This window comes from Plectropomus leopardus, chromosome 1 (genome assembly GCF_008729295.1).
Source record: "Plectropomus leopardus isolate mb chromosome 1, YSFRI_Pleo_2.0, whole genome shotgun sequence".
In the NCBI taxonomy this organism is placed as follows: domain Eukaryota; kingdom Metazoa; phylum Chordata; class Actinopteri; order Perciformes; family Serranidae; genus Plectropomus; species Plectropomus leopardus.
This window is the reverse complement of record NC_056463.1, coordinates 13,815,549-13,827,984: the sequence shown is the minus strand read 5'-3', so window position 1 is coordinate 13,827,984 and position 12,436 is coordinate 13,815,549. Positions and strand designations below refer to the sequence as shown.

At 42.0% G+C, this 12,436-nt stretch overlaps 1 protein-coding gene across 11 annotated transcripts in view; it reads left to right on the top strand.

Moving 5' to 3' along the window:
- baz2ba (bromodomain adjacent to zinc finger domain, 2Ba) overlaps positions 1-11,691 on the top strand; it is a 79,996-nt gene extending 68,305 nt beyond the window's left edge. For 6 of the 11 annotated variants that reach the window (XM_042492864.1, XM_042492907.1, XM_042492901.1 and 3 more), the window contains 11 exons: positions 933-1,077; positions 1,748-2,562; positions 2,708-2,966; positions 3,222-3,377; positions 3,641-3,801; positions 5,344-5,684; positions 6,254-6,389; positions 7,799-7,945; positions 8,532-8,833; positions 9,927-10,070; positions 10,233-11,691. In XM_042492864.1, coding sequence (XP_042348798.1) covers positions 933-1,077; positions 1,748-2,562; positions 2,708-2,966; positions 3,222-3,377; positions 3,641-3,801; positions 5,344-5,684; positions 6,254-6,389; positions 7,799-7,945; positions 8,532-8,833; positions 9,927-10,070; positions 10,233-10,389 — 2,763 coding nt within the window. In that variant the 3' untranslated portion in view covers positions 10,390-11,691. The remainder of the gene's footprint in view (positions 1-932; positions 1,078-1,747; positions 2,563-2,707; positions 2,967-3,221; positions 3,378-3,640; positions 3,802-5,343; positions 5,685-6,253; positions 6,390-7,798; positions 7,946-8,531; positions 8,834-9,926; positions 10,071-10,232) is intronic. The other 5 variants (XM_042492893.1, XM_042492929.1, XM_042492922.1 and 2 more) reach the window with 1 other exon arrangement.
- The last annotated feature ends 745 nt before the right edge of the window (positions 11,692-12,436 follow it).

Below are 12,436 nucleotides of genomic sequence, written 5' to 3'. Positions count from 1 at the left end.
AGATATTTCTCCAAAATATAATGGCACATGGCTTGTGGTTCACAAAGCACCAAAATATACTTATAATATAATGTAATTTGAAAAACTAAAAAGCAACTTTGTGCTGTGTCATGTAGGAACTATTCTCTTTCTATCCAATTACACCCACTAACTATATCACTACGCATAAGGTGGCAGTAATCAGTATTCATCATTCAAAAAGGGAAAACGGAGGACTGTCAGGACAGATTCAAGATGCTAGTTAGCCACTTTAGCACATAAACAACTCAACCCAATGTTAAAAGAACAAATTAGATTTACCCTGAGCTAGTGAACAATAACTAGAATAACAAGTTTGTTTTGATCTGAAACCGTCTTGACTTTAACCGTTTGTGTGCTTTCCTCACTGCCATTTCTTTTCTTATGCACTAAGCTGAACTGCCAATCAGAGTGACTTCATTCACCATCAGGCTCCTCAGTCTTGTGCTGAGCTGGCCCAAAAAAGTTGACAATGGCCATAGCGCCAACTGTGCAGGATACAGTGTAACAGCTAGGGCAACAGACACTAAAGACAGCCAGACACTGACCAACAGTGGATCATCGGCTTGGTGTGTCAGGGCCCTTAATGTCCAAGTCAAGTTGCAAGTCTTCTGTGATTTTGTCGAGTCTAAAGTAATTAAATTTGTGATGCTTTAAACACTTTAATAAAGAGTGTGTATTGAAAATAACTATGTATTGTGAACATTTTATGAACATGTACACTGACATGGGGTTATTTGCTAATGAAGGCATTAATTACTGTTATAAATTACCTCATTAGCATAGCATGTAATGCTCAATATATCACGGTGATTGCAAAAGGACATGAAGAAGAACACTTCTTTTGTTTCCCGGATGGTCTGCAGATTAAAATAATGTGGAGAAATGACAGAGTATGTTTTGTATCATTGCAGCAACATCATCAGACCAGAAGAAAGCTGTTTGAAATATCCCATTCTCTGCGCTCCATGATGTACGGCCAGGACCGCTACCGGCGTCGGTACTGGGTGCTTCCCCACTGTGGAGGGGTCTTCATTGAAGCCATGGAGAGCGGAGAAGGTAGTTACAGTTCAACACACACTGAGCTTGACAAATTTTTATATCAGGTTCCTCATTTTGCTCTTTTGATTGCACAGCTCATTTTATGCACACTCAGTCTGGAAAATAAATATCATCAGATTTGATATTGCAGGAAGAGGAAGGAAGACATGTAAATATTTGTGTTTAGCTGCCTGTTCAGCTGTTTTCTGTAGTGTGAAATATGCTGATGATGTTTTACTTTATCTTAATTCTCTACAGCTAATTTTATATTACACCTGTGAACTTTAATTATTCGTAAGATGCAACATATCAATTTTATTTGTAATAAAATTGTGAAGTCATCGAATATCATAAGCAAACTAGAAAGTTTCATGTATGTTTCTTGTTTATTTACTTTATATTTTTCCATGTTCAATGGTAATATTGTTTTGGCAAACACATACCCCTCCAATCTGAAACTGAACATTCATTTAGTGTTTGACTTAAATATTTATCAGATATGTGCGTTTCAGGGGTTGGCAATCAACATTATATCAATACCATGATATAAGACTAGATATCATCTTAGATTTTTGATATCATAATACTAAGTGTTACAGAGTAATTTTAGAGATTATTTGGCTCTCAGAGTTGTAATCTCATTCACAGTAGTTTTCAGCCACATTAATAGAACACTTTCTCGTTTCAGCTCCAGAGGAGCTGGAAGAGGAGCGACAGAGGAGGAGGAGGGCAGCAGAGGAGGTCAAGGTCAAAGAGGAACCTCTTGAGATTGAGTTGCAGAAGGAGAAACCAGCCAACCTCGACGGGCAGAGCATCCGAACACAAGGCTTGGAGCAGGAGAAAGAGGAGGAGAAGGAGCATGAGGAGAAGAAAAACTCCCCCTCCCTTTTCTACCAGCAGCCGGGCTGCGTCTCCAAACTGTGTACATTCCGGGACGTCAGCAAAGACGTTGGCAAGGAAACTGTGATGGCAGAGGACAAGGAGAGTCTCCATGTGAGACAGAACGGCAGCCCTGTGGGCACCCCTATCGCCACAGCCACAGTAACATCCTCCTCCCCCACTCACAATACCTCTGAGCCAGCAGTAGCAACAACCCCCTCCATGGTGACCACTAATGACACTACAAACATCCCTCCCCCGGCCTCCACCTCTTTATCTGTCCCATGCCTGACGGCCCCACGTGAAAGCCCAGGGAACACTCCTCCGACCTCGTCCCCTGCTCCGTACGTCTCATTCCAATCCAACGACCAGCTCCTCAGAGTCCTGACAGAGAGGAGCGGACACTGGTTCAGTCTGCTCCCTCGCAACCCGTGTGACCTCTCTTCCATCACGACAACTCCTCCAGGACCGGCACGTGTGTCTCCCCAGGCGTCCTCTACCCCAGCCAGGCCAAGATCCCCACCTCAGTCCCCTGCGCTGCCTCTCACCCCCTCTGCTGCATCAGCCTCTGCCAGCCCGCACCACCCAGCTGGGCTCCTCAACTACCCGCTATCAGCCCTGCAGGTGAGGCTACTGGACCACACAAGTAGAGATAGCTGTGTTCTGTGCAGTTATTTTTCACCAAGTACCACAGCACCTAACCTGTGGCTCTTTGTTTTATTCTCCTCCACCTCCCTTACCCTTTTGTTTTTTCCTCTTTTCTCCCCAGGTAAAGCCAGGCGCCTCATTGCTAGGAGTTTCTTTCGGAAGCTGGCCCTGTGGCATGATAAGTCCCAGCCTGCCTCTGTGCAGCAGCCCCAGCCCCAGCCCCATGCTGGGTCACTCTCTGGAGGGCAACACGGCAGCAAGCGTCTCCAGCAAGAGTGAATCTCCTTTACCTCGCATTGAGAAAACCTCATCCATGCCCTCTCCTGCTCTGGAGATGCCCAAATCCCTAGACCACGCCACGCCTCGGCCAATTCCAGAGGGTGAGTGACCAAAAAGCACAGCGAGAAATTAAAGTACAAGCCATAATCAGCCCCCAGTTTTTAACTGAAAAGAATTCACCTGCCTGAAAAGATTTCACTTGCCTGAATAATCCCAGATAATTGGATTAGGGAACGTTCTGCTCTGCTGTACGCAATTTCATTTGGGTATAACAGAGCTCAATGAAAGCACCTTTTTACAGTGATGTATGTTTCGTGTCTCGTAGCTCATGTGCCTGTTTGTGCTTCTTGTCTTAGAGATGCTGACAGGGTGGTGGCGGGTGTCTGACATCGAGGAGCTGAGGGCTTTAGTCGGGGCTCTCCACAGCCGAGGCATCAGAGAGAAGGGCCTTCAGAGGCAGATACAGAAATACACAGAAATCATCCCGCAGGTCTGCGCCAAACACAGAGACGGTAAGTGTCTCAACATGTCTTCTTAGGACATCATCACTGTAGCACATATGTAGAAAGTAGATTAGTCTTATAGTGATATAGGAGATTTGGTGTGCTGAAGCATGTCCTCGATGATCCCTGAATACACAGCTAACACTGTATTATTTATGACTGAGCTACATGAATATCTGTGGATGTTTGGCTACATGGCTCACGTGTTTACCTGTGAGTGTGATTGTGTGTGTATTCACGGCTGACTGTTAAATCTCATGTCGTCTACTTAGTGGCCATGATCGAGCTGCATGAGCTGGAGGAGAGCCAGGTCAGTGTGGAGTCTGTGCGGGGCTGGTGTGTTGAGGAGCAGGCGATGGAGATGGACATCGCTGTGCTGCAGCAGGTGGAAGAGCTGGAGAGGAAGGTCACCGCGGCCAGCCTGCAGGTCAAGGTGAAACACAAGAACATATATAAACCCTTTGGCACATTTTGTTAGTAGTGTAACGCCCAGTTCAGACCAAAGATTTGTGAAGCAATGAGTTGAACCTCACAACTTATTGGAATGTCTGCAACTTCCCGAAAACCTGTCTGAGTAGATGAGATAGGGTATTGTCTACATAATAACAACTCTCTGTACTTCCTTCCTAACTTCCAACTTTTTAGGCTTATTTTGTTGATGAATATAATGTGTAGCTTCTTAAAATAAGAATAGCGATAGTGAGATAAAGATACTTGCTACAGTTGTATTTCAAATTGTAATGAAAAGGCAAAAACATAAACAAGATTATCAAAGCTTCAGAGGGACCGTTTTCATGATACAAAGTAAATATGCCACAATAATTGAAATAACTAGTGCCGTTTGCCGTTTGCCGCACACTGTATATGAAATATCACTTGTATAGTGCTTGTACTCAGTACTCAAAGCACTTTTAAACTACATGTCACGTTCACACAGACTAGTGGTTGAGGCAAGCACTGCTACTCAGCGTAAACACACTGTCACACTGTTGGGGAGCAAATTGGGATTCAGAATCCTGCCCAAGGATACTTTGACGATTGGACTAGAGGAGAAAGGGATCAAAATGCTGACTTCCTGATTAGTGGACGGCCCGTTCTACCCCCTGGCCTGTCCTGTGAGGATGGAGACAGACATACATGCCAACAAAATGCCAATATTCTACAATGATTTTGGTGGCTTGGGTTCAGGAGTAAAGAGTGTCGTCCACTAATCAGAAGAATGGTGGTTAAATCTTCGGCTTCTCCAGTCCGCATGTTGATGTATCCTCGGTCAAGATTGCTCTGGATGGTGGTTCCATTAAAGGGATCAATTATGCTTTTTGGGGTTTTTTCCTTTATTGTTTTGTGTAGCATTTTCTCTTCTTGTGAAAGGTCTCCTAAGTAATAAAGCCCCAAAGTCCAAGACACAGGGAGCTCTCTCTCCCTCAGAAGGCATTGCTCCTAAGCTGCCTGAAACAGCTTGTCTGAGTTTCAGTTTTTACTTCTGTAACAATGTGACATCACAATGTAACAAAACAAACAGAATGTGCATAGAGAGAGCCAGCTGACCAATCGGAGCAGACTAGGCTTCTGGGGAGGCGGGACATAAGCTCAGACAGACAGTTTTAGACAGAGGTGCTGCAGCAATGGGCGGTATGAGACACATGATGTGTTTTCTGAACATTAAAGCATTTAAACCTTTTCTAGTAGACCCCCAAATTACAAATATGATCTCGAAAATGAGCATGATAGGGCCCCTTTAATGTGTGAGCGTTAAGTTGAGAAGCAGGTGGCACCTTGGCCACCAGTGTGTGAATGAGTGAATGTGACATGTAGTGTTACAGCACTTCGAGTGGTCGGATGACAAGAACAGTGCGTAAAAGTGCAGGTCTATTTCATCTCATTACGAATGCTTGGTCTGAACTGAGCTTAAGAAATATTTTTTTAACACTTGGATCAGAGGCAAAAAGACTGAACAGCTGATTTCCTCTCCCAGGGCTGGACGTTTCCGGACCCTCAATCTGAGCGAGAGGACCTGGTGTATTACGAGCACAAGCCGCCCACCAAACCAACATCAGCATCTGCAGGAGACAAGGACACCAAGGACTCCAAAGACTCCAAGGAGCATCCAGAGGAGCGGGGGGAGAAGGGCGGGGTGATGCGTCACCCGGACAACCCGCTGGACATAGCAGTGACTCGTCTGGCCGATCTGGAGCGCAACATCGAGAGAAGGTACCTGAGGAGCCCCTTAGGTACCACCATTCAGATCAGGCTGGATAATGTGGGTACGGTCACTGTCCCTGCCCCCGCCCCATCCACTAGTGCTGACAGGGAAGGGTAGGTCATTTCTCCAACCAAAGCTCCCCACTCTCCCACTGAGACCCTTTCCTCTCTCTCTTTGTGTGCTTTATGTTTCCCATACTACTCAAACAGTGAGGGTCTTTGCTGCTTTCACAGCAGGTTTTTGTGGTGGCTTGTTGCATTTTTGTTTGTTTCTTTGGTCTTGTGCAGTTTCTCGGGTGGGGTAGGGGACTCCACTCAGTTTAATTTCCTGTATAGGCATATAGTTTACGGTTTACTGGCTTGTTTTTTCTGCATGGTGTTGTGCATCAGTAACCTTGGTTGTGGGCATACTCACCAGACAGTATACACACTCACAGGTTTTCACTCTTTCTGCATGAACTTCCCCTCAACATAACAAAATTGGTGTGTACCTCTCCTCAGTGCCCTACATCCCCCAAAATCCTCATGCCTGTCTCTGCACAGCTGGAGCTCTTTATGGCCTGCTGTCTTGTTGGCGGCTGGTTCAACTTATGCAGTTTATCGCTTTGCGCGCGTTAAAATATGCCCACATATTCACACGTGTGCATTTCTGTTTCTCACCATTGCTCGTTGTGTTCTCTCAGTGGTGAGGAGGAGGTGGCCCACGGTATGAAGGTATGGAGGAAGGCCCTGACTGAAGTTCGAAGTGCTGCGCAGTTGGCAATGTGTATCCAGCAACTGCAGAAGTCCATCGCCTGGGAAAGGTCCATCATGAAAGTGGTTAGCAGAATATTTCCTTCCCACTTATTAAAACAAACTCCATCCAGGAAATGTATGCTTGTTTTTAAAGGAATACTTTGCTGATTTTCAAACAACTTTGTATCATAACAATGTGTGTAGTTTGTGTAATCAAACTACCTTCAGTTTCACCAACACTCAAATCTCCCCTCTTATCTCTCAGTTCAAATCTGCTAAATGTAATAACCAGGGCTGTTGTTTCAACTACAAATTGTACCTGCACATTTTCATATGCCTTCCACCACAGACACAAAGAGCATGAAAGCCGATCAAGATATAGAGAGGCGATTATATCCCCCTCTCTCTCAAGCTCCGATCAAACTGTCAAACTGGGCAGCACTTAATATACAAAGATTCTGTTACTGCATTGCCTTTTTTCTGGCTCAAAATGTTTGTAGACATTTATTGATACACTGTTGGGTGCTAATGTGACAATTTGTGAACAGGAACTGCACATCATACTGTTAACTGTATCATAAACTTAACAGTGATGATCAAATATGAACCAAGATTCTGTTGCAGCATTGTCTGTTCATTGCCTCAAATGTTTCCAGAAACATTCTTTAGTCCAATGTTAAACTGTAACTTGAGATTGTTTATTTTTTTCTGTGGCGCAATATTTTTTCCTGTGTCAAAACAGACAAGTTTGCGTTAAGCAAGGGGGTTACAAAGACGAGAAGTCACAGCGTCATATTGCATCATATCAATGGGGTACCACCCCTGCAGAAAAATCTGGTGTGCACCTGCCAACAGGCTTGATATCAAGTGCACTATCACAGAACATGGGGGTGTTTGATTGGTTTCACTGAGGCATCCACTTCATAGTCGCCCTTGGGTCAGACTATATTTAAAAAAAAAAAAAAAGTGAAATTAATTTCAATTCTGCAATTATTAAAAAAGTCCTTAATAAAGGACCAGATCTTGGCTGCCATCCATTCCAATGCACCCAAAAACCTCTATCAGCCCGAGTGCACCCAATGAGGCTTAAAGGACATCCACACCCAAAGAGCACTGAGCGAACACCATCCCTTTATTTCTAGCATTGTCTGCTGTAGCCCTCCAACCTAGTAGCTCCAGTCACATTTCACAAGTGTAACACCCCGTAGTTCCCATGGGGTCAAAAAGTGTGTCCAAGCCTTCTTGGCATTATGTTAGCCAACAGCAGGAGCATTTATTGATCTGTTGTGGTGCAATACATTCTAGTAGTTGTTGGTTTTCTTCCTCTTGAGCAAAAGCTAATGCCATAGTCATTGTTCTCTGTTTTCTCTGCACAAATATCAAAAGTATTTGCATCTCTCTACTGCAAAGACAGCCCAGTTTTATGAAAGGACCGTTTTTCCAGCAGTATAATACTTCTTCAATGGATGCACTTGTTTTTTTCTTTCTTTTAGTACTGTCAGATGTGCAGGAAGGGAGATAACGAGGACCTCCTCCTGCTGTGTGACGGCTGTGACAAAGGCTGCCATACTTACTGTCACAAACCCAAGATCACCAGTATCCCAGAGGGAGACTGGTACTGCCCAGCCTGCATATCCAAGGTATCATTTATAATGCATTTTCATCTCTCTATGGTGGATCATAGTGAATCCTAACTATGTTACTAAGCATGTAGTCCTTTTGATTCACAACTTCATTCAAATATAAAAAGCATTTGCCAGTGTTTGTATTTGACATCCAAAACAGATTTTTTGGTATTAAAACTGGTTGGATGTCAATGGATAATATTTTGTGTCGGTACTAACTGAAAATCCAGCCATTCTCATGCTCAAAAACTGTGACAAAGTACAAGAAAGGTCCCCAGTCTTGAAAACAACTGTTAGGATATATATATTTCCTGTTTTGTTATGTTTCCACGCAACTTTTATCGTCTGGAAAATGGATTTTACATTTTTCCCATTAAGTGACAATAAAACTCTTCAATTCATATTCATAAAATTGCAAGCTAAACAGAATGATTTTATGTAGATGTGGCGAAGGAAGAAACAGAATAATAGTGGTGGTGACAAATTGAACTAATACTTTAGAAAAGGCCAATATTAGTGTGATAAATGGGTCTTAGTGGACACAGCACTATTAGTTTTAATTGTACAAGACCTCAGAGAACGCCCTGTTTACTCTGTGCAGGCGAGCGGTCCATCTCCCAAAAACAAAAAACCTCCAAGCAAACCAGTAGCAACCAGCGGAGGAGGCAGTAAGAAAAGTGGAGAGGGGAAGAAGAATGGGAAGCAGGCGGGAAACGGGGAACTGTCAGAGGACGACCCACCCAGCACCAGCAGCACGCCCAAGAAGGGAGCTAAAGACACCAACAGGAAGAGGAAAACAGATGAGGGCTCACCTGCTCCGCCAGCAGCCAATCAGGAGAGCCCTGCGAATGTGAAGCGAGCCAAGACAGCTCGAGACAACAACAGGGACCTGGGATTATGCAGGTATGTGTCCCCAGTTTGTTCATACATGTCTTTCTGTTGAATTCTTTATTTATTTATCAACCTGCTCTTCACAGTTATACAGTAGCTGCCCTCTGCTGTTTGACTGTTTCAGTTTAGATCCTGAGAGAAAAATCTGTGTCTTAATCCTCGAAAGACTAGACATGTTCCAAAAACATTGAATAACTTTGGAACTGTTCACAACAGAAACAGCTCTCCAAGGCTATTTAATTGGTACATTTACAACAACCACAGTGATTTCACGGTTCTGAGGGATAAGAAGTAGTGAAGCAGCCAGTGGCCACTCCACTTTACATCCCTGGCCTGCATTCACTTTAAGTCATGCATCAATGTATTGACTCTCGATTGATCCTATAGCAAGATGGTCTCTAGTTTTTCAGAGGCTTAGTTGATGAAACTAAACCATTTGCACCACGACTCTCCACAACCTTCATTACATGAGTTGGCCCCAAAAGTTCAGGTACAGGTTACTGTACAGTGAGTTTAAGCCTAAATTGTGAACCAAAACAATACATGTGCAGGTCATAAAACCAAAACAGTGAGCTGAAAGACTCTACTAACTGTCTGTAGGGCTTCATAATGTTTTAATAAAGGTAACATGTGTCACAATGTACCATTGTAAATAAACCATCGTGGTGCTACCGAGATGCCCCAGCCTACAATTAATATTTCAGATGTAAGAAAACACATCACAGTCTTCATAGAGTCTTCAACAAAAATCACTTAATTTTTTTCAGAGAAAATTAAATGCAAAAATGACCATTTCCTCTAAAATAGCTGCTCATATTGCAATATCTGTCAAAATTATTGCAATATATTTTGCACATGATGCAGCCCTAATTCTGTGTGGGTTTGTTACTTTGAGTGACTTGTGTTTGATCCAGTGTTAGTATATAAATATTGATTTAAAGGAGGAAGAAAATATAAACTTCTCAGTGAAAGACAGTTTCTCAAAGTGATGCCCACAGCTTTTTCTGTGTCTAACCATTGGTGTGTTTATTTGTGTGTGTGTGTGTGTGTGTGTGTGTGTGTGTGTGTGTGTGTGTGTGTGTGTGTGTGTGTGTGTGTTCTGCAGGGTACTCCTTGCTGAGTTGGAGCGGCATCAGGATGCATGGCCTTTTCTCACACCTGTCAACTTGAAATCGGTCCCCGGCTACAAGAAGGTCATCAAGAAACCGATGGACTTCTCCACCATACGTGAGAAGCTTGTGAGCAGCCAGTAAGTTCCCATCACTTCTGTTTGTTCTTTTTCTACCGAAAGCCTTTGGGGCGTTTACACAGAATTTAAAGTCAGAGGAGAGCTTTTCAGAAAATAAGTTTAAGTTACACCACTGTATGTGAAGTACTTTCTCACCTTGAGACTTTTTTTTTTTCATTGCAGGTATCAAAACCTGGAGACTTTCATAATTGATGTCAACTTGGTTTTTGATAACTGCGAAAAATTCAATGAAGACAACTCAGACATTGGTCGAGCTGGTCATAACATGAGGAAGTTCTTTGAGAAGCGCTGGACTGAGCTTCTGAAACAAACAAACTAAACTGTCTGTTCAGATTCTCCCCATAAACCCCATTTTCATATTGGAGCACCAGGTTTTACTTTTATTTTTGTTTCCTGATGGAGAATATGGCTTTGCAGGACGGAAGAAGAAGTCAAATCCTTAATAAGGAACCCACGTTGTGCTTAAGACAAGACGTCACCTTGACAAAAAAAAAAAAAAAAAAAGTCGTTACATGAGGTGCGCTGGATTTTATTACAACAGGGATAAAAGCCCCAAAGAGTCCCAGAGAAATGGGGTGTCGTAGTGCAATACCATTCCCTGTCTCAGAACACTGCACTGAATTAATCCTCAACTGTCACTGATGTGTCTGCGCTAGAATACTTTCCACTACTTGTAAATACTCTTTTGTTATTTAATCGTATTATAGTGAATGTATTTAATTTTGTAATAATTATTTATGAATCAAGGTCCACTTCATTTTCTATGAAAAGGAAGAATCAGCTGAACTGCTTTGAATTAAAAAAAAGGAATGTGTCTTTGTGTTATAATTTTTCTCCCAAATATCAAACAAAGCCAAGAAAAAAAAACTGTTTACACTGTTCAGTGCTTTGGGGCATCAGAGGACTGTATTCATTTGTTCTAACTGTAAAACTGCATTTATTTACAGGAACAGCAGAGGAACAGTCAGACAATGGTGATTCATGTGTATATACTGTTTATTAATGTCAATATTATGTCTTGTTTGGAACGATGTGTAAAAATTGTTTAAGAATATTAAGATATTGTTTATGCCTTAGAATGATTGTAGCATTCTATTTTAGTGAACGTGATGAAAACATTATCATAAATATTGTTTGTACAGTATATACATATCCTCTGCAAACACTGTGGTATCCTTAATCTTGGTAGTGCCTACCCTTCCAACAGGGGCATGTAGGGGATGTTATTGTTTTTAGTTTTCATTCTTATGACAACATTATTTTTTAATATGATTTCAATCCAACAAGGCCTCCAAAGTTGGACAGTGATACAGAAATCATTCCTCACCATAGCAGGAGAGAGAAAAAAAGGAACAACAAGCATTCAGTTATGCTTCCATGACGCATTTCCTCGTAATCTGCCACAATACAGAGGACCTAAGGCCATTTGTAACCACTGTGTTGAACCTTGCTGTGTGTTGTGGCCTGATGGAGGCAGCTAGATTTTTTTGTACCCAAGTCAAGAGTACTTGAAGTTACTTTATTTAAGATATTGTGGAATAAAAGTATCATTCTTTTGTAGGAGCTTTATTTTTCACTAGTGTGTGGCACGGACCTATTAAAAGGATGTTTTTCAACGTAACTGACTTCAGCTTGTTTTATTTCAATTCAATTGTGCCGGACGCCTTTTTGTAAAAAGTGTGGTGGTGGATGCGTGAATTAACACTTTTTGTTTCTCTCAAATTAGAAATCATGTGCGTATTTATGAACAAAGTCTGATTCAAATTCAAGGCGTAGCATATGGATGCTCAACTCACTTCACCCGGGGGCCATTTTCTCAAATTAACAGAAGGCCAGGGGCCAGTTAATGAACAAACATTAATAATATTTATAGGCTATATATTATAAATGAAGTGCCTGTTTTCAACCTTCAAACGTTTATTGTCTTCACTTATCTTTGCCAAGAAAAAATGCAGGGGTGTGTAAATTAATCTCAGGACATTTGGATGGACCTCTGTCAGGCAATATGCTGGATCTTCTAATGGCATTTTCTTTTTTTTCTTTTTTTTTTTTTTTAGATAAACAAGCTTATTTTGATGCTTTTTATGCAGTGTGCACATTATTTACATTCAAAGTAGAACAAATATCCCTTGTGTGAATCAATATATTTTTATCTGTGAATTATAAAATGATCAGCAGGTGACCCTGCATCCTATCGCTAAGCATCCCAGTTATGTTGGATAAGGGCGTGTTTTTTCAGGCTTAACAGTTGAAAGTTTGTAGAAAGTCTATCCAATATCTCATTATTTAGAAACTAAGACTGATGTCAAATACAAGAACAAAGAGACCATTTCAAGATTCTGAAAACGTGCATTAAAATTAAAAAC